The sequence below is a fragment of the Sus scrofa genome, chromosome 10, assembly GCF_054392235.1.
Source record: "Sus scrofa isolate SSC_HxYL_T2T_F1_AM1 chromosome 10, Sscrofa_HxYL_maternal_Yorkshire_Landrace_v2.0, whole genome shotgun sequence".
NCBI classification, from domain to species: domain Eukaryota; kingdom Metazoa; phylum Chordata; class Mammalia; order Artiodactyla; family Suidae; genus Sus; species Sus scrofa.
Genome location: NC_139392.1, coordinates 70,902,448 through 70,925,504, shown reverse-complemented (window position 1 = coordinate 70,925,504; position 23,057 = coordinate 70,902,448). Strand labels below are relative to the sequence as shown.

General features: G+C 38.9%; 1 protein-coding gene across 1 annotated transcript in view; it reads right to left on the bottom strand.

The window, feature by feature from the left end:
* Positions 1–3,675: 3,675 nt before the first annotated feature.
* The window catches only part of MRC1 (mannose receptor C-type 1), a 119,319-nt gene continuing 99,937 nt past the window's right edge, over positions 3,676–23,057 (bottom strand). The window contains 6 exon segments of the mRNA NM_001255969.1: positions 3,676–4,614; positions 5,994–6,035; positions 7,182–7,346; positions 8,112–8,225; positions 19,467–19,616; positions 21,034–21,199. Coding sequence (NP_001242898.1) covers positions 4,364–4,614; positions 5,994–6,035; positions 7,182–7,346; positions 8,112–8,225; positions 19,467–19,616; positions 21,034–21,199 — 888 coding nt within the window. The 3' untranslated portion in view covers positions 3,676–4,363.

The window sequence follows — 23,057 nt, the reverse complement described above, 5'->3', positions numbered from 1 at the left end:
GATGTTGTGGCACAGGTTCAATCCCTGGCCTGAGAACGTCCATGTGTTGTGGGTGTGACTAAAAAGCAAAAAAGACTGTGCTCTTGGAATGAGTCTGAGGTCACGATAATCACTCTCAAGTGTCCAGAATGGTCTGATGCAGGAATGACAGCCTCACCACGTGACTAGTGAGAGGTCTCTGTACTTTGCCTCCAGGACTCAGCCTTGATGATATGTTGACCCGTTGGAAACTTTAAATCCTCCTCCTGCATCCCCACAAGTTCAAGCACCAGGGCTTCTGAGTTTAGGAATGAACCCCTAAAGTGGCACATGGCAGTCCGCAGAACACACGTCTGGACCAGCTGAAATTCACTTGAGTCCATGCCACTGTGCCTGGCGTTTGACAGGTCCTTCATGAGTTCCCCTGTGACCTATAGAGCCAAGAATTACTCTGATTTCCAGAAAATGGGAAAAATAAGAGACAGAATTCTCTTTGAAGGATGTATGCAATTTTTCTGTAAGAAGCGGACGAGGTTTCTTCTGCTCTCTCGCTTTACAAGAAAATAAAGCTGGACCACACAATTGCAATGGTCATGAGCATTAGAAGGTTTCCATTTCCTTCCTTCCCAGAAGATGAGCAAACTCTGACCCCAGGAGACCAGCATTTCCATGAGATGAGACAATAAAAAATTTTCTGTTATCACCAACAACGGGGGTGCGGGGTCGGGGGGAGAAGCGGTCCTTCTTACAAAGATCTAGGGTTCTGCCCAGGACCACGTGATGTCTGGCTTTTCCCCTCCTGAAAAGATGGAAAATATCCATCTTATATTTTAAGATCCGATAAGAGAGATAAAATGGTCAGCTCACACCTACTCAGTCATGGTGATTGTGAAGGATGTGAGAACTCTATAGCCTTGGGAGAATGTCTTAGTCCATGTAGCTTCTATAACAAAATACATGGTGACTTATAAGCCATGGAAATTTATTTCTCGTGGTCCTGGAGGCTGGGAAGTCCAAGGTCAGGTGCCAGCAGATTCCATGTCTGGTGAGATCCCGCTTCCTGGTTTACAGATGCATCTTCTCCCTGTGTCCTTATGTGATGGAAGGAGCAGGAAGCTCCTGGGTTTTTGCAGTAATCAATATATATGAAGTAATCCCATTAGCAGGTGCTCCGCCCTCATGATCTAATCACCTCCCAAAGACCTCACCTCCAAACACCATCACATTTGGGGTGAGGTCTCAACATATGAATTGGTGGGGTATACGAACATTCAATCAGCAGAGAGTACAAGAGAGTTCAGGAAAAGAAGAGGTGGATTTTAGCATCTGCAGCTCCTGATTCTTTCAGTTCCAAAGAATTGAAAAACTGCAGCTTTGGTTAACTGCCATACTGTTTGGTCACATAGTTACTTACGTATTTCTCCTCTTCCACCGTTTCTAATTTCTGTTTCTAATTTTCACCATTTTTCTTTAAAACAAGTTAATGTTTTAACAGAAGTGAAGCAAAGTTGGAATTATGCAACATGATTCTAATTTTTTAATTCTCTCTTGCATCTTGAGAGAAAAAAATATATATACACACACACATATGTCATATGTGAAGGGACTTCTTTTTTCTCTTTCCTTTTTTAATTTTTTTTTTAAGCCATGCCAGCAGCATGCAAATATGTCCCTGGCCAGGGATCAAACCAGAGCCACAGCAATGACCCAAGCCACAGCAGTGACAATGCCAGATCCTAATGGGCTGAGCTACTAGAGAACTCCTGTGAAGGGATTACTTTAGGATAATTAAACACACAGCCGTTGTTTCCACTGGAACTTCTTCTAGTGAAATATGCTTTGTTCTTACCAGGAAAAGAAAAGCAATCTGTTTTCTACGGTCTGAGGTGGGAGAGGGCGCTCTCGGTTCTCAGCAAGCTTTCCCACAACTGCCCACCTCTTGTGTCTTCTTTCTTTCTACACGTCACATATCTAAGTTGGGGTACTGGAAACTCTGTCTATTTTCTTTTTCTTTTTATGGCTGCACCTGTGGCATATGGAAGTTCCCAAGCTAGGGGTAGAATTGGAGCTGCAGCTGCAGGCCTATGCCACCGCCACAGCCACAGCCTCACCAGATCCGAGCTGCATCTGCAGACTTCACTGCAGTTTGCGGCACCACCACCAGATCCTTAGCCCACTGAGCAAGGCCAGAGATCAAACCCACACCCTCACAGACACTACGTTAGGCTCTTAACCTGCTGGGCCACCATGGGAACTCCTAAACTCCATCTTACCTACTACTCAACATGCTGCTTCTTAGTCTTTTTCAAATTACAGACGTTCTTAAAAATATGGCTATTTCTTTCCTGGGGTGGGGGGGAAGGCATAAAGACAAAAAGGCATAAAGGTGCATTTTGCATGCACTTTGCGGGAGGCCTTCACAGAACTCTTCATGTCATCTAAGGAGTCCTGTTTAGGGACCTCAGTTAAGGACCTTCTGCCCAGGAGTAACCTCCTGGGAAAGGTAAGGATGAACTGAGAACATGGTCCCTGTCTGAGATGTGACATCACAAATATTTCACAATGTAAGGAAAGCTTTATCTGGAGTTCTCATTGTGGCTCAGCAGGTTAAGAATCTGACATAGCCTCCGTGAGGATAAGGATTCGGTCCCTGGCCTCGCTCAGTGGGTTAAGGATCTGGTGTTGCCTCAAGCTGCAGCACAGGTCAGATGCAGCTCAGATCCGTTGTTGCCAAGGCGATGGCATAGACCTCAGCTGCAACTCCAGTTCAGCCCCTACCCCAGAACTTCCATATGCTGCAGGTACAGCCCCCCCAAAAAAAATAAGAGAAAGAAGAAAGAAAGAAAAAAAGAAAGAAAGAAAGAAAGAAAGAAAGAAAGAAAGAAAGAAAGAAAGAAAGAAGGAAGGAAGGAAGGAAGGAAGGAAGGAAGGAAGGAAGGAAGGAAAGAAAGAAAGAAAGAAAAGAAAAGAAAAGAAAAGAAAAATCAAGCTTTATCTAAAGCAAAACTTTTTAAGCAAAAAGGAATTGTTAAAGTGAGGAAAAAATATTTAGGAGTTCTCCTGTGGTGCAGCAGGTTAAGGAACTGGTTGTCACTGCACTGGCTCTGGTCACTGCTGTGGCTTTGGTTCAATCCCTGGCCTGGGAATTTTCACAGGTCATGGGCATGGCAAAAAAAAAAAAAAAAAAAAAAAAAAAAAAAAAAAAAAAACCACAAGTGAGGAAAAGATATTTAGAGACCTAATTCCCAGTAACAGTGACTGTCTGTTGAATTCTGACCTAAGTCAGTGTAACAGGGAAAAGAGCCACAGGAATTGGGCAAGTCATGATGGTTAAAAAAAAAAAAAATCATTTACATGTAGTATTTTAGCAATCCCTTTTCCAGATAGATGAAGAGTTTCATTCAAAGAATTCCTCTATTGGGAGTTCCCGTTGTGGCGCAGCAGAAATGAATCTGACTAGGAACCATGAGGTTGCGGGTTCCATCCCTGGCCTTTCTTAGTGAGTTGAGGGTCCGACATTGCCGTAAGCTGTGGTGTAGATCACAGACGCAGCTTGCTGTGGCTGTGGTGTAGGCCGGCAGCTACAGCTCCAGCTGGATCCCTAGCCTGGGATCCTCCACATGCCGCGGCTGCAACCCTAAAACACAAAAGACAAAAATAAGAAAAGAAAATGTACACTTACCAAGACCACCAAAATACACATCTGTTAAAAATAGACCTTGTCTTTGATGTTTATTTCACATTATCTAAGTACATCCAGTTACGCAAATTTACATTTTTATTTCACATCTTTGCATTTCCGATATACATAAAACAGGACAAAGGACACATCTGCAATATTCAGCCTGGAAAATCCTGCCTGGGGCAAACAAGATTCTAGGCTGCCTTATTCTCTCTGCCATGTACAAATACAATCCTAAATGACAATTGGAGTAAAAAAATCAAGATTGGTAAAAGACACAAAAAAAAAGACTAAGTGTTGGTGTCACCTGAGGTTACTTGTATTTGAGTTTTAAAACGGTCTTGTCATTATTGAATAACCTTTCAGTGGGTTACATCTCTTTGGGTACCCCTTACACAATGTCAGGAAGCTGAGGGTGGTTGGCCTTATCATCTGTATGCCTCTGATATCAGCTAGACATCAATGCTGTATATTCACCTAAGATATTTTTTAACATAATAGTCAATACTCTTATCCCTCTTTTGTGAAAATATCTTGCCAGGCTAGAAAAGGAGCAATTATTTCTTCAATTAGGCAAAGAAAAAGGACAGACCAGTATAATACAGTACTAAGTTTAAAGGAAAGAATCACATTGAATGAAAGACCTTAACATCTCAGTGAGCATCTTATGAAATTCAAATATGCCTAAATCACACCATGATGCTAGATGACCACATGTTCGTTCTGTTCAATGTTGCCTATGAGATCTTTCGTGTCACTAGCTCCTGGAGTTGAGGCACTGTTAAAATAGAGAGTGTTTTCAAAATTTTCCTCTTGTGGTAAGTGGACACGCCTTTTCTTGTAAAAGAAATACGCAGCAAAGCCAGCACCCGTTAGAATCAGGAGAACAACGATGACAACGACTCCGGCCGAGTTGGAAGAGGGCTTGGAAGTGACCATCTTCCTTGGATCAGCTATAAAGAAACAAATGTTTAGGAAAGGGGAGGCGGGAGGCAGAGGAGAAGGCTCTGGAGACTACAATTTTCTTCTCTGAAAAACCAAAATGCATGAATATTCTTTCCAATGATGTTCACCCCATGGAAATGCCGGACAAGAAAACAGGAGTCCATGTGACACAGAAGATGCTAATGTTATGTTGCAAGAATACTCCATGTATCTGTAGAGCACAGAGCTCCTTAATCAATGTTTTTATACATCTATACCTGTTTCAAAATAACTGAAGGGGACTTCCTGTTGTGGCTCAGCAGTTATGAACCCAACTAGTACCCATGAGGATGAGGGTTCGATCCATGGCCTCGCTCTGTGGGTTAAGGATCCAGCATTGCTGTGAGCTGTGGTGTAGGTTGCAGACACAGCTTGGATCTGCTGTGGCTGTGGCTGTGGCGTAGGTTGGAGGCTGCAGCTCTGATTGGCTGCCTGGTCTGGGAACTTCCATATGCTGCAGGTGCAGTCCTAGAAAGCCAAAAAAAAAAAAAGATCTAGTGTTGGCACAGCTGCAGCATAGGTCACAGTTGTCACTCAGATCTGATCCCTGGCCCAGGAACTCCATATGCCACCAGGTGGCCAAAAAGGATTAAAAAAAAAAAAAGTGAGGGAGAAAATTAGGGAAAAAAGAAACTAAGAGTCATAGCAATTTGAACACATGAGTCTTAGTTAACAAAGAGCATCCATGAAATTAATAAAGGGGCTACAAGCGAGCCCTAAATCTCACTTCGAGGTTTTTTTTTTTTAGTGGTAAATAAAATGAGTGAGAGGATCAGTTCCTTGCATAAGTTGTCTATAAAATTTAAAACATTGCTTAAAAAAGAGAGAGACGAGCTCTCCTGTGGTGTGATGAGTTAAGGATCCAGCATTGTCACTGCAGTGGCTTGGGTCGATACTGCGGTGTGGGTTCAACCTCCGGCCTGGGAACTTCCACAGGCCACAGGGTGGCCAAAAGAAAAAAAAAAAAAAAACCTTAAAAAAAAATCTGATCCCTTTAGAAGACACAGGAATGTCTACTTGCCAAAAAAAGAAAAGAAAAGAAAGAAATTTCAGAGTTTCCTAAGAGAAATCTCTTCCATGGGGTCTCAAAGGACAACTCTTTGTAACAGAGAAATCAATGTCCTCAATAACATCTACGATCAAAACACCAACCTGACGCCAAGGCCTGCTTTTCAAGAGCATCATTCAAGGGAGGTTAAGACATAATGACAACGGCGCATGTAGCTCAAGAAATTCTACTGAGGGTGCGGGGGGTGTAGGAAGGGATTGTTATGGCTTTTAAAACAAACTACGGTTGTTTAACAGGTTGTTTAACAACGTGGAACTTAAAATTTCATCAGGGTCTTACCTTTTGTCGTGACTAATGCATGAGTAGGTTCAGCATCAACAACTGTTGATAAGAAAATAATTAAATACGTGTAAAAACCCACAGAAATTGCATGTAGATAGTGAGCAATATTTGGTTCACAACTATATCAAGTCATCCATGTTTGATTTATGGTGATAGAGAGTCTGACCATAAATAGATAGAAGATAGAGAGATAGGTAGATAGACAGCTAGACAGGATGGATGGAGAGATAGATGATAAAATCTGCACACATAAATACAGATGTACGGATTTCTCTATTACATGACAGTATCCTTCCAGTGAGTCTGAATACACTGGAAGATCTGAAAATATGATCCCCCCCAGTTGCATTTAAGTCACTGACAGCCTTAACATCTACCCAATCCATCCATAAATAATGTATTTACCAGTTTGGAAAATAGTTCCCTACAGCATAAGGTATTACAGGCATTTGAATGAGAAATAAAAATAAGATTCCAAATTTGTACCAAAGGGTGTGGTATCTTGGAACAGCACCTTAAAGGAATGAAAAACTATGCAACTCCAAAATAATAAAATCTATTGAGGATGGAATGTTAACGTACTTAATTCATTTACTTAAATCTATTATCTAATTAATAATGTTATCTCCTGGGAAGGATATTATGTGATGTAGAATGGCATTAAAAATACTATAAAAGTCCAGGCAGTATTACATCATGGGTATATAATACTATTAATTCCCCCAATTTCCATTCTGACGTGATCTGCCCTTTAGCCTCAGAAGGAAAATTAACTTGACTGACATGATTTATCTCTCAATAAATTTCCATTCTTCCCCAGAACACTGGCCCCTTCTGGTTTGGCCAGGGTAACTATTTCACCCCCTTTTCTCTCATGCCATGAGGTTCTGTAGGCTGACTCTCCAAACTTCTCACAACTTCGCAAATCCACATGGATGGATGCTCCATTGTAAATGTCTTGATTACCCAAATCATTACATCAGCTAAGTGGACAGAGGATGTTTTATGCTCACTCAGAGCTACAGACAGCAACTGAGCCCCATGGCAGACTGGATTCCTCACTTATAAAGAGGGGGCGTTTGCAAGGAACCTGTAATCGCATTCTAATCCCACACTTGACATCTTAATATGTGAAAGAAAGGGGAGCCTGAAAACATAGACACCATAAGTTAAATTCTTACTTACTTTTTGGTCTTTTACAAATATATCCTTTGTAGGAAGAACAGTGGATATTATTCCAAAACCCTGAAGATGCATATAAAGCGACACAATCATTTCTTTCACCAGAGGGATCTCCTGTGTTCCAGTTGACAAAGGAGACTGGATTGTTGTTAACCCACAGCCACATTCCTGATTATCAGAGAAAGCCAATAAAAATATATAAATTAAAAGTCACCCACCTTAAAATAAACCCAACTCATTCATGCAAAATTTCTAAGCAGATTGTTGCATACAGCTATCAACAGTTATTGACAACCAGACCCTTAATAGGCAAAATTATAATAACTAATTATTACAGGGGAGGAAACAGAATTTTTCACATAGTCTTAGCTTAAAATTTATTCCTAACTAGTACAAAGATGTAAACTTATCCTTCCTTCATTTTTTTTTTTCCCCTGGCAAGGGATAGAAAATATTTTTTAAAACTCTTAAAACAAATTGAGCTACAGAAAATATCCTTTTCAATGGCAATTTTCAAGATTAAATGTAAGTCATTTACATGCTTAATTCTTATCACAAGTGAAAATAAGAGTTTGGATTTTCAAACTCTTCACAAATTATTCATAATCTAAGGCAAGGCTTTCTACAACTGACAACTTGTTTTAGGAGTTCCCGTTGCAGTTTAGTGGGTTCAGGACTTGTCTCCGTGAGGATGCAGGTTTGATCCCTGACCTCACTCAGTGGGCTAAGGATCCCGGGTTGCTGCAAGCTGCAACAGAGGTCACAGGTGTGGCTCAGATCTGGAGCTGCCGTGTCTGTGATATAGGCCGGCACCTGCAGTTCTGATATGACCCCTAGCCCAGAAACTTCCAGACGCTGCATGTGTGGCCACGAAAAGAAAATTTTTTTATAGACCTGAATATTTGTGATTCAAAAATCATCTGCCAAAATTACCTTCAACATTTCTGTACAATCCTATCCAAAAATTGGTTTTACTTTGAAGTGGCTCCACTCGATATGACAGGAAACTTGATTCAGCAGCACTTTCAATGGAAACCAAAGAGGAACCTGCAAAGTACAAAAGAATAAATATGATGGAAGTATATGTCAGTAGCTGAAAATATTTTGATAATGATACTATTGATATTAAGAGCAATAAAGATCATCCCAGTAGCTCCACTTACAGAAACGAAAATTTCAAAGAGTAGTCATTTGTCTTCTAGGCATTCCAGTTTCCATTCTTAATTTTTAGCATCGTTTGTGTACAAACTCTGAACAACTAAGTGAAGGATATATGAAGATGAATATCTTAAGAAGGTTATGGTTTGGTGGGTAGTAGAGATAAGAGTATAAAGAAATATATAAAGAGTATAAAGAAATGTACTAGAAGAGAAAATAAATAAAACATGCTATTTATATTTCAAACAGGGAGATTTGTTTTAGGGGAAGCAACTAAAAAGGAATGTGGAAGAAACAGAAGTTAAGATATTAGGGAGGATATGGAGTTCCCATTGTAGCTCAGCAGGTTAAGAACCTGACTAGTATCCATGAGGATGCGGGCTCAATCTGTAGCTTTGCTCAGTGGATTAAGGATCCAGTATTGCCACAAGTGGTTATGTAGGTCGCATATTTGGCTCAGATCGGGTGTTGCCGTGGCTGGGGTATAGGTGAGCAGCTGCTGTAGCTCCAATCTGACCCCTAGCCTGGGAACTTCCATATTCCATGGGTGCAGCCCCAAAAAGACCAGGAAAAAAAAAAAGATACTGGGGGAAGGATAGGATTTCAAGTACAAAGGAAGAAAATAATTCCAGGAAGAGGAAAAAAATAAGTGAAAAGATAGAGAGGGATGAGAGCTTCTTCAGGAACAGAAAAGGTTCACATATGCATAGAATTCTCCATATTTGGTTATGAAAGAGAGAGCGAGAGCAATCTAATGGGGTAAATGAATGGTTAATAGATAACTCAGTTTGCCTGGACTAACCTAGTCAATGGGTGAAAAAAGACTTGGGTTGGGCCTCACTGCAGATGGCAGGAGATTAGTATTCAGGGTAATGTGCTGATTAAAAAATACTTTTTTTTTGGTCTTTTTTTTGGTCTTTTTGCCTTTTCTAGGGCCGCTCCTGCGGCATATGGAGGTTCCCAGGATAGGGGTCCAATCGGAGCTGTAGCCACCAGCCTATGCCACAGCCACAGCCACAGCAACAGCCACTGCAACATAGGATCCGAGCCGCGTCTGCAACCTATACCACAGCTCATGGCAACGCCGGATCGTTAACCCACTGAGCAAGGCCAGGGATCGAACCCGCAACCTCATAGTTCCTAGTCGGATTCATTAACCACTGCACCACAACAGGAACTCCCTAAAAAATACTTAGTTTTTTAAGGCAACAAAATGATGCAATGCACCACAGGAGTATGAATCCAGCTGTTGTGTATAAGACTGTACAAAGAAGAGAGAGGAAATGGAAAGGCTGCTAAATGATTGACAACCTGGTCAAAGACTGATTCAGTGCCAGCATTATAGTTTTACAGTAAAATTCTATAGCTTTTAAACAATAACAACATAAAACATAGTTTAAGAAGTTCACGCCAGACATTTTGCTTTGGGCTTTACAAGCATGATCTCACTAAAATTTTACAACAATCTTATTATTATTAAATTATATTAAATTTGGGAGTTTCCATTGTGGCTTAGCAGGTTAAGAACCCAATAGAGTGTCCTTGAGGATGCGGGTTCCATCCCTGGCCTCCCTCAGGGGGTTAAGGATCCAGTGTTGCCACAAGTCGTGCTGTATGTCACTGATGTGGCTCAGATCTGGTGTTGCTGTGACTGTGGTATAGGCCTGCAGCTGCAGCTCTGGTTAGACCCCTAACCTGGGAACTTCCGTATGCTGGAGGTGTGGCCACAAAAAGGAAAAAAATATATATTAAATTGGTAGTACTGTTACTCCATTTTACAGATACGAAACCCAAAGTGCAGAGCACAAGTAACTAGCTAAGACCCTAATGCTCGTGAGAGCAGCATCATGGCATGATCCAGGCATTCTGAATCTTGAGGACCTATACTTAGCCATATGTCTGCATCCCATGAGACGGAGTCCTGGATTATTCCCTCCCGGACTGTCTTCACTGCACAATTTTATATTTAATTATTAAATCTATTTCATAGACAATAGCCATGTCAATGTATTTGTGACATATTTTGATGACTGTCAATCATTCATTTTATTTACAGGAAAATATCATTATTCTAAAGTTGAAAACAAAATTTTCTACATATTCACTGCAAGAATTAAAAAAAAAAACTACTTAACAACATAAAGGAAATATGTTTTTATTAAAAAAAAGTCCAAAGCAGTTTTCAAAGTCACATCATAAGAAATGGCAGAAAATTCTCCTGAAAAGCCTCTCTTCTACAAAAGCAATAAGAACACGAACAGATTTTTCAAAATCAACTTTTTGTTGTTGTTGTTGTTTTTTGTCTTTTTGCCATTTCTTGGGCCACTCCTGTGGCACATGGAGATTCCCAGGCTAGGGGTCTAATCGGAGCTGTAGCTGCCAGCCTACGCCGGAACCACAGCAACATGGGATCCGAGCCGCATCTGCGACCTACACCACAGCTCACAGCAATGCCGGATCCTTAACCCACTGAGCAAGGCCAGTGATCGAACCCACAACCTCATGGTTCCTAGTTGTTTTCATTAACCACTGAGCCACAATGGGAACTCTCAAAAATCAACTTTTTCAGAACCCTAAAAATTAACCAACAGGTTGGAACAATCCAGAAAGCATTTATTCAAGAAAAATGATTGATGACTCTCAGTAAGAAAAGTGAGCCTCATGGTGTAGTAACTTGTCCTAATGACATAGTCTTATCCCTAGCTCTGTGGTTGCCTCAAAAACCACAGCCCCCAAATCACAGTGAAAATCAGTAGCCTAGGAAATACTGGAAAAGTCAGAATTGGATTGGAGCTTTTTCAAAGGCCCATTCTCAAAGAATCTCCAGAGTTCCCACTGTGGCTCAGCAGAAACAGATCAGAATAGTATCCATGAGGACACGGGTTTGATCCCTGGCCTTGCTCAGTGGGTTAAGGATCCAGTGTTGCTGTGAGCTGTGGTGTAGTTCGAAGACTTGGCTTGGACCCCATCTCACTGTGGCTGTGGTGTAGGCTGGCAGCTGTAGCTCCAATTCAACCCCTAGACTGGGAACTTCCCTATGTCATGGGCGCAGCCCTAAAAAGCAAATAAAAAAAAAAATAAAAAGAATTTCCACTATTTGATCTTTCTCACAGTTCCCTGGAAAATCTTGCTTGGCAAATTTGTCTTGATTGGACCTGACTCAAAGCTCATCCAATGTAAACAGCTGTTTTTCCTTGGGGGTGTTTGTCAAAAACGAATGGTGGCAATTCTCTAACACCACAGTTACCTGATATGGTGATAAAAGTCTAGGCAAATAATAAGCTAACCAAAAAACTAAAAGGAAAAACTATGGAGTAAAAGAGAGGGGAGCTTAAAGAAGTATTGACCTATTGCTGGGAATCTCAAAGGCCACAGCATGCACTGGGGTACATCCATGCCTGGGACTGTGCGCATCTCCATGAAAGATCTGAAAAGTTCCTCAGCTCTCACCTCTGGCTGACCTTGAGGTGACGGAGAGCCCAAGCAGGATGTGAAGGATCAGGCAGAATTTTAAACCACCTTATGAGTGTTGAAGACATGCCTTCAGACAGAACCCCCACCCCCACCCCAGTAAAACTGGAGTCCCTGGAAAACTAACTGGTTCTAGGCACTAAAGAAATATGTTCCCATAAAAATATATATATATTAAAAAAAAAAGAAATATGTTCCCAATCATTAGCTGACCACTAAACGAACTAGGCAGAGACTTCAGTAACTGCACACAAAAAGAGTACTAACTTTACAGAATCCCTGAGAGAAAGTGACTAAATAAGCAAATAACAATAAACAGCAACAAAAACAAACCTTGGAGACTGGAAAGAAACTTATATCCAGAGTTTCCTATTACATTATTTTAAATATTCAATTTTCAGTTTAAAAAAATTGCAAGAAATGTGAAGAAATGAGAAAGTATGACCCAAACCCAGGAAAAGAAGCAGTCAATACAAACTATTCCTGAGAAAGCCACATCTTTGACTTCTGGACAAAGACCTTTTTAAATCAGCTATGTTCAAGGTGTTTAAAGAACTAAAGGGAAAAATGTCTAAGGAAATAAAAGAAGTATGAGACAATTCCTTACCAAACACTGTTAAAAAACATATAGGAAGTATTTCTTTTTTGCCCATGCTCATAGCATGTGGGAGTTCCCAAGTCAGGGATCAAATCCATGCCATAGCATAAACATGGCCTCTTCAGTGACAATGCTGGATTCTTAACCCACTATACCACAGTGGAACTCCAGAAATTATTGTTTAAATAAAATTGTACAGTTAAAATTATAGTAACTGAAAGCAAAACTTCACTGGAGGGGCTTAATAATGTTTGAGTGAGTAAAGAAATAATCAACAAACTTGAGATTACCCAGTCTGAACAATAAGAGGAAAAAAAGACAAATTTACAGAGTCTCAGAGATATCTGGAATATCACCACCCATATCAAGATACACATAATAGGAGACCTAGGGGAGGAATTAGGAAAGAAGCAGAGAGAATACTTGAGGAAATAATGACAAAAAACTTCCCAATGTTGATGAAAAACATTAATGTATCTATGCAGGAAGCTCAACAACTTCCAAGTAAGATCATCTTAAGAAGATCCACACCATAATCAAAGTATCAAAAGATAGAGAATCTTAAAAGCAACAAGAGAGAAGATATTTGTCATGTCCAAGAGCTTCTCAATAAAATTAACACTGGCTTCTCATCAGAAACCACAGAGACCAGAAGGATGACATATTCAGAAGGATGAAAGAAAATGACTGTTGACCAATAATTTTCTATCCAGCAAAACTATCCTTCAAAACTAAAGGAAAAATTAAGACATTCTTAAATAAATAATAAATGGAGAGAATTTGTCATTAGCAGATCTACTTTATAAGAAATACTAAAGAAGATTCTTCAGACTAAAGTAAAATGACACTTGACAATAATTTAATCCACTTGAAGAAATAAAGAACATTGGTAAAGGTAACTACATAGTAAAATTTTGTACTCCATGAAATTAAATTTATATTGATTTGAACTAGACTGTTACATATTAAGATGTTAATTATCATTAATTATTATCCCCAGGGCAACCACTAAGAAAATTACTAACCAATACATAGTCAAATAAATAACAAAGAAATTAAAATGGTACGTTAGAGATTATTTAACATAAAAGAAGGTAAAAATGGAGAAATAGAGGAAGCAGAATACATAAGACAAATAGAAAATAAATAAAACATCAGCGATAAATCCCACCTTATCAGTAATTACATTATATATAAATGGATAAAGAACTCCAATCAAAAGACAGAGATTGGCACAATGAATTTAAAAAAAGTAAATAAAAATAAAATTTAAAATGATACAACTATGTGTTATCTACAAAATGCACTCATGAGATCCAAAAACATAAACAGGATGAAAGTAAAAGCAGGGAAAGAGATATTCTATGAAATAGTACATAAAAAAGATATAGACAAATAAGGATGCTTTTTAGTGACTAAGAAGATATAAAAATTATAGATATATATACACTCAACAATAAAGCCTTAAAATACATGAAGCAAAAACTAAGTACACCTCATCTGACTCAGAATTTAAAGTACAACTCATACATAGTGACGAAAATGGCAACATAGAAAACTCCTAAAATTCCTTTCTTCCACATACATACCAAATGAACAAATACACATGGAGGAATTTTCTCAGTGAAATCCAGAAACTAACTGAGTGACTCCTTCGTATAGGGCAAATGAGAAAACACAAACATCTAAATGAATAATAAAGGCTGGAACACACTCTCTACACAAATCCTACTCCTAGCACAGTACCACACAACCAGAAGGGAGACCTTAATTGCCAGCTTCTCCCTGAGGAGATAAGGGTTTGGATCACACATCTAGCACCCCAAATTTAAGGCTCCCCTGAGGGATATGCCCCGCAAATGTCTAACTCTGGAAGCTAATGGGATTTTCAGCCATGAGACCCATAGAACCACAAAAAAACAAAGCAGCAGTTCTTAATGGGTACCAAGCACTCAGCACAGCTATTCTCCCAGGGCTGATAATAAGAGCAAAAATGCCCATCTCTCAGTCTTTCCCTGGAAGGGTATTGACTGCATAATTTACCACCTGCTGCATGGGGGCCCAGCTGCTAATTTACATGCAGCTAGGGGCTAGCTGTAATGTTCCTGGGGGAGCTGGTAGGCACTTCTGCCACCTTCTTCCACTGACTTGCTGCAATAATAAAATCAGGTCACCACAGGACCTTGGAAGGAGTTTGAACTTACACCTGGCTTACATACTTTCTCAGGTGCTGCCTGAGGGTCCAGCTTCTAATGAGCGTGCATATCTCTGCTAACTGTGGTACTCTCCTTCGAAACATCACCAGGAATTGGCACACACTCAACTATTGGTAACCACTAAAACAAAGATGACAGCTTGTACAGTCACAAAGTTTTCAGAGACAAATAGGAGCATGGGCTGGGTTGATTGATGAGCTTAATTTCCTACCTAAGACCACTGTCAAGACTGGGAGAGGTGTCTGTCTTATCTAATGTGCAGAAACCAACACAGAGAGTCAACAAAAATTTTAAAAAAAGCAAAATATGTTCCAAACAAAAGAATAATATACATTTCCAAAATGATATTAATGAAACAGAAATAAGTGATTTACCCAATAGAGGTCCAAAATTATAGCTATAAAGATACTCAATGAGGTCAGGGAAGCAATACATCAACAAGACAAAAATTTCAACAAAGAGAGATAAAATATTAAAAATTACTGAAGAGAAATCATTAAGCTGAAGAATATCTGAACTAAAAAGTTCAATAGAGGAGTTCCTGTCGTGGCTCAGAGATTAACGAATCTAAGAACCATGAGGTTGCAGGTTCGATCCCTGGCCTTGCTCAGTGGGTTAAGTATCTGGCATTGCTGTGAGCTCTGGTGTAGGTCACAGACGCAGCTTGGATCCCACGTTGCTGTGGCTCTGGTATATGCCGGCAGCAACAGGTCCGATTAGACCCTAGCCTGGGAACCTCCATATGCCGCAGGTGCAGCCCTAGAAAAGGCAAAAAGAAAAAAAATAAAAGTTCAGTAGAGGTGTTCAACAGGGGACTAGAAAACTAGAAGAAAAAAAAACAGTAAACTCAGAGAAAGGGCAGTCCAATATATCCAGAGAAATAAAAAGAAAAAAGAATGAAAAACAGTGAAGCTAACTTAAAGGACTTATGAGACAACAACTAGCGGATCAATATACACACATAGGGAATCAAGAAGGCGATAAGAGAGAGATGAGAGCAGAAAGTTTATTCAAAGAATAATGGCTGAAAATTCCCCTAACCCAGGGAAAGAAACAGACATCCAGATCCAGGAAGCATAAGGAATATCAAATATAATGAGTTGAAAGGGATCAACACTGAGACATATTAGAATTAAACTGTCAAAAATTAAAAATGGAGAGATTCTTAAAAACAGCAAGAGAAAAGCAACTTGTTACACACAAGGGAACCCTCCTGTAAAACCATAAACAAATTTTTCAGCAGAAACTTTGAAGGCCAGAAGGGAGTGAGAACATATACTTAAAGTGTTTAGAGAAAAAGGACTCCAACCAAGAATATTCTACCTAGCAACAGTGTCATTCAGAATTAAATGAGAGACAGTTTTCTAGACAAACAAAAGCTGAAAGAGGGTATCACCAATAAATGTCAAAGGGAATTCTTCAAGCTGAAATGAAAGGACACTAATTAGTAAGCAGAAAGAGTTTAAGGACTTCTCATTGTGGCTCAGCAGGTTAAGAACCTGATGTTGTTTCTGTGAGGATGCAGGTTTGATCCCTGGCCTCGCTCAGTGGATTAAGCATTTGGCATGGCCGAAAACTGTGGTGTAGGTCATAGATGCAGCTCAGATCCAGTAGCATAGGCTGGCAGCTGCAGCTCTGATTTGACCCCAGTCTGGGAACTTCCACATGCCACAGGTGCGGGCATAAAAAGAAAACACACACACACACCCACACACACACACATTTGAAATATAAAACTCTATAGTAAAGGTTCAGAATATTCTGCTATTATAATGGTGGTGTGTAAATTACCTATAATTCTAGTATAAAGGTTAAAAGGTAAAAGCATTAAAAATAACTATATAGGAGCTCTCACTATAGCACAATGGGATTGATGGTGTCTTGGGAGTGCTGGGATGCAGGTTTGATCCCCAGCCCAGCACAGTGGGTTAAGGATCTGGTGCTGCCACAGCTGCAGCCTATCTTGCTTGGATCTGATCCCTGGCCTGTGAACTCCATATGACACAGGCAGTCAAATAAGAAAAAAAAAACCTCTACGTATACAATAATTTGTTAATGAATATACAATATAAAAAGATGTCAACTGTGACACCAAAAATGTAAAAGGTGGGGGGAATATAAAAATATACAGTTTTTGCATATATTCAAAGTTAAATTTTTATCAGTTTTAATACACTGTTATAACTATAAGATGTCTCATGTAAGCTTCATGGTAACCACACAACAAAACCTATAGTAGATAGACAAATAAAAGGAAAAGAATCTAAGCATAGCTCTACGGAAACCATCAAATCACAAATGAAGTGAGCAGAGAGGAATAAAGGAACAAAGGAAAGTCAAGACAGACAGGAAACAGTCAACAAAATGATAACATTAAGTCCATACTTACCAATGATAGCTATAATGGTAAATGGACTAAATTCTCCAATCAAAAAACACAGATTGGCTGAATTGATTTTTAAAAAAAAAAGAAAAAAAAAGAAAGCCATGAGCTGTGGTGTAGGTCGCAGACGTGGCTTGGATCTGGCATTGCTGTGGCTCTGGTGTAGGCTGGAGGCTGCAGCTCTGATTAGACCCCTAGTCTGGGAACCTCCACATGCTGCAGGTGTGGCCCTAAAAAACAAACAAACAAAAAAAAGACCCAACTACATGCTGTCTACAAGAGACACATTCCAACTTTAGGATAGACAAACACTTAAAGTAAAGAGATTTAAAAAAAATTATTCCATGCAAATTGCATTGAGTTAAAACTAGACAGTCACATGCAGTACAATCAAATGGAACCACTATCTAACACTACACAGAAAAATCAACTCAAAATGACTGCAGACTTGAACATAAGATCTGAAATCATAAAAATCCTAGAAGAAAATACAAGCAATAAGCTCCTTGACATTAACCTTAGTGATGGGGTTTTTTGTTTGTTTGTTTTTGTATTTTGACACTTAACAGCGAACATGCAAAAAAGAAAAAATAAACAAATGGGACTACATACATCTAAAAAGCTTCTGCATAGCAAAGGAAACCATTGGAAAAACAAAAATATAACCTACTGAATGTGAGAAAAATTTCACAAACCACATGTTCTAATAGAGGTTTAATATCTAAAATATACATGGAACTTATACAGCTCAAGAGCAAAAAACAAATAACTCAATATAAAAACAATTAGCTAGGACCTGAATAGATGTTTTTTTTTTTTTTCCAAAGAAGACTTAAAATGGCTAAGAAGTCCATGAAAAGGTGCTCAGCATCACTAATCATCAGAGAAACGCAAACCAAAACCACGACATATCATCTGACACATGTTTAGGCTAGCTACTATTTAAAAGATGAGATAACAAATGATGGAGAGGATAAGGAGTAAGTGGGATTCACCATAGCCACGACATAGAAACAACCTAAGTGTCCATCAACAGATGAATGGTTAGGAAAATAAAGTGTGTGTACACACACACACATACCGTGGAATATTATTCAGCCTAAATCCTGCCATTTGCAACTACACTGATTAACTTGGAATAATGCCCTTGGAGGGCATTATTATTGCCTTGGAGGGCATTATTCCAAGGCAATAAGCCAGATAGAGACAGGCAAGTACTACATGAGATTATTTATATGTGGGATTAAAAGAATAAAAGTCAATGTCATAGAAAGAGAGAGTGAGATGGTGGTGTCAGGGGCTTAGGGGGGTGGGAGAAATAGGGAGATGCTGGTAAAAGGATACAAACTTCAGTTACATAATAAGTAAGGTTTTTCGATCTAATGTATAATATGGTGACTATAGCTGATAATACTGGATGGTGTCATTGAAACTTGCTAAGAAATTAGAACTTAAGTGTTCTCATTGAAAGAGAAAAAAAAGTAAATATGTGATGCAATGGTCATATTAATGGGATGGGAGGAATTCTTTCCCAATGAATACGTGCAACAAATTATCACCTTGTACACTTGAAATGTATTATAATTTCAAGTCAACTGTAACAGTTAAAGTGAAGAAACAATAAACGTTAGTAAAAAGAAGTAAAAACTCCAGTCTGACTTCGAATGAACCTAAAGGAAATGAGAACATAACCCTTGTTTGCCATGGTTGAGTGAAGAGAAAGGACATAGGGCACAATGAAAATTAAGTTAAAAAAAAAAAATCAGTAAAATATTCAGTAGGGTTTAAATAAGTAGATTTTCTAATGCACCTGAAAAGCTGACTTTATTTGACGTTTTTATTTTAGGAGGGAAATTGTCCATCTATGTCGTGTCTATTTGAGTTTTGCATTTATTTACAAATAAGATAACCAGTATAACAAATAAATACTTTTCTACTAATGTCAAAGCAAAATGGTCTCTGGGCACTTGTGAAACATGAGTTTATCAGTGATAAGAGGTAAACTCAACACTCTGAATAAATGAGAACCCCAACAATTTAGAATATTTCAGCAGAAAAGTAAGAAGGACTTGTTTAGCAAGTCAGAGCTTTCTACCAGAATTCTGTAACTTTTGAGGCTATGATGTTAGAAATTACTGTTGGGGGACATGATTGTTGCCCTTTCTGTTACAATATGAGTTATTAAGAAAAATACACAGGTACTTTTATGTTCCTTAGGTGGGTTTGTTGTTTGTTTCTTTGGTTTTGTTTTTGGCTGTGCCCATGGCATGCAGAAGTTCCCAGGCCAGGGATCAAATCTGAGCCACAGCAGTGACCAGAGCCACAGCAGTGACCATGCCAGGTCCTTAACCATGAGGCCACCAGAGAACTCCCCTTAGGTTTTAAATATATAGTGTTACTAGTATTGTGATCCTCTTGAGTAGATGACTGTGGGATTTTCTTACCGTGAATGTGGCACTTACCCATTCGAAGACATTCCAGGGAAGCTTGGCCCCAGTTCCTTGTATATGAAGACTCAATGTAGTAGCAGTGACCATGGAAGGGAATCCATGCTGTGTGCTCTGACTCAGGGCATCTACCAGGCAGTTGTGGGGGTTCAGTGGCAGGGGTTTCTGTTAATAAAAAGGTACTTAAAAATAAAGCAAGACCTGCAGTTTCCACAGTACATAGAACAATATATTAGCAATGAAGGAAGTTGTTATCACCTATCATTAATTTTTTAAAAAGCTCTAAAAGTATTCATTTGGATGTGGCATTTCCATTATTGAGTTTTCTTTTTATTTTATCTTTTTTTTTTTTTCATTTAAACCATACTTCCGGGAGTTCCAGTCGTGGCTCAGCGGTTAAAGAATCTGACTAGTATCCATGAGGACACAGGTTCAATCCCTCGCCTCGCTCAGTGGGTTAAGGATCTGGCATTGCCGTGAGCTGTGGTGTAGGTTGCAGATGCGGCTTGGATCCCACGTTGCTATGGCTGTGGTGTAGGCCAGCAGCTATAGCTCTGATTCAAACCATAGCCTAGGAATTTCCATATGCTGTGGGTGCAGCCCTAAAAAGACAAAAAAATAGAAAATTAAAAATAAAATAAACTTCAATAGAAGGTATGTATTTATTCACAAATAAGATAACCAGATCTGGCAATCAATCACATTCATAACTGAGAATGCAGATCTATAGAAACTACAAAGATGTTAATAAGTTCTCCCAAAAGATCACCCAAACATAATTTGCAAAGGGATTCTTCCTTCTAGACACTCTTTTCCTTGTCCAAGACCCGAGCCCCTGTAAAACCCTTCTCAGCTATGACTGACATTGATATAATAACTAAAGGCTATAGGCAGAATTCTAGGACCTTATCACTGTCCAATTCTATGGCTGTCTTCTAGGAATGTATTCCTATAAAATCACTGACTCCTATGAATCTACATGCATTCTGATAAAATTATTTTGGTATAGATGTGTTGTCAACATCAAAAGTAATCATAATTTCCTGGGGAATCTAACATCATAGATTCAGAAGATAATCTCAATAGTAAAAATTCAGAAGTTCCCTTCGTGGCTCAGTGGTTAATGAACCTGACTAGGATGCATGAGGATACAGGTTCGATCCCTGGCCTCACTAAGTGAGTTAAGGATCCAGCATTGCCGTGAGCTGAGGTGTAGGTCACAGACATGGCTTGGATTCTGCGTTGCTGTGGCTGTGGTGTAGGCTGGCAGCTATAGCTTTGATTCAACTCCTAGGCTGGAACCTCCAAATGCCATGGGTGCGGCCCTAAAATAGAAATAATAATAATAATTCAGGATTGTAGAAAGAGAAAATAAACACTAGCAAGGAACAAAACTTTCTATCCCTGCTATTTTGAACGATGTATATTTGTATATTGTCAAGTCAGCCTTTCGTTAGGTGAAGGAATTCATTTTATCTTATCCTTAAGCTACCCTAAACATGTAAATAATATCCATGGTGGTTTGTATTAGCTTATTGAGAAACTTTCAAATCCCTTGATTTTTTTGTGTGTTTTCAATTACCATCTGATTTTTTGCAGAAAAAATAAAAACTTTCATTGCAATTCGCTGTCTTCCAGGAGCCGTCAAGATCCATATAAACACATGCTGTCTTCAGTCTGGGCTCATCGGCAGCCCAATTTGTGTACCTTACCCTCCATTTATCGGTCCAAACGTATTCATTATTTGTCTGTAAGAACAAAAACAACCATTAATATGGAGCCTGGCTCCCTTTTTACCAAAACATGGGAGTTTCTGCTGTGGCATAGTGGTTTAAGGACCTGGCATTTTTGCAGCTGTGGCATGCAGAACAAAGAAAGCAGTAAAAAGTATATTGACAAAGAATCTTCAACATTTGAGAATCAAAAACATTATAAATTATTTCCATCAATTCAAATTCAGGAAAAGCAGCCTATCTTTTTTTTTTTTTTTTTTTTTTTTTTTTTTTTGCTTTTTAGGGCCACACCCATGGCATATGGAGGTTCCCAGGCTTAGGGATCCAATTGGAGCTATGGCTGCGGGTCTACACTGCAGCCACAGCAATGCAGGATCCGAGCCACATCTGTGACCTACACCACAGCTCATGGCCACGCTGGATCCTTAACCCGCTGAGCGAGGCCAGGGATCAAACCCGCAACCTCATGGTTTCTAGTCAGATTTGTTTTTGCTGTGCCACGACAGGAACTCCAAAAAGCAGCCTTTCTTAAGAAAAAACACTACTCCTGAAAGATCCTTATTAATACATTGTCAGAAGCTATTTTGAAAAACACAGACTTAAAAACCTATGCCTTATTCTACAAAACTCTCTTCATTTGCAGGCTTTCAGTGCAAGAGAGAAGACTTATCCTCAGAACAAAAAAATATTTATTATATTATCATTGAAATAATAATAAAAATTAGGTAATTTTCATTTAACTCTTGGACACCTGAAAGAAACTTTCATCTCTTCTACTCTTCTTACTGTTTGGCTATTGAAACAGGGCCAATGACAATGACTTAACACAAGGCCACACGGGAAGATAAAAGAGGAGCCTGGGTCTCTTGCCTTTCAGTTAAGTGGTCTTTCAACCAGAAAAAATCATAATGGCATTTAAAAAAAATCTAATTGTTTCATTCAATTTGAATACTTAGCTTTTACGTTTAGTCAAGCAAATTTATGGTCACATACAAATTAATCAATAACAGCAAAAATATGACATCAATAGTATTCTTTTAACAGTCTAAAAGAGATTTTACAAGTAAAGCCTCAGAACGGATGATCTATAACTTTAATCAGAGATAAATAAATTTTTAAACGATTCAGTCGTTCCCTTTTTAACCGCCATATTTAATTTACCAAGCCAATTATCAAAGATTTAATGGCAAAATCAAAAGCATACGTTACTTCAAGTTAGAACTTCATAGCCCACCAGGTTTAATCAAATAAACGTAATCATCAACTCCGTAGATGTAGTGAAAATAATAGTATTGTTTTAGCTATAACTGTTTGTATAATGGAAAGCTATTTAATCTTTCTAACAATAAGTAATAGCCTATTTTAAACCCACAAGGGAATTGCAGCCATATCTGTAAGAAGAAAAGATATGAATTATCAAGCAAATTGATTACTAAAAATAGATTCAACACAGATATAAAAATGTCGTGCTTAAGTTTAAACACAGAAATCATCATGGAACTACTTATTTTTAAAGGTTCACTACCCTATTATGAACTACTCATTGCATGAAGTGTCAATTTCAATCGCTGCATTGTGGTAGGTAGAAGTTCCATGAAGTCTGACACCAGCATACTTTCCCATTTAATTCCCTTCTATCCTTTTATCTCTTCTTGATAGCTCTTCCTCACATTCCCCCAGCCTAAATTACATCTATAGAGTCTGACTTTCTCTGAGAAGCCGTCTTGGTTCCCTCCCACCACAAGAATCCCCTTTTTCTCCTCTGGTAGCACTTTGTAGATATCTCTGTTTGACACTTGTATTATTACTTGTTGACATCTCCATTCATTGTACTAAGAAGTTTGCTGGTTGACTAGTTAGACAGATGGATAAA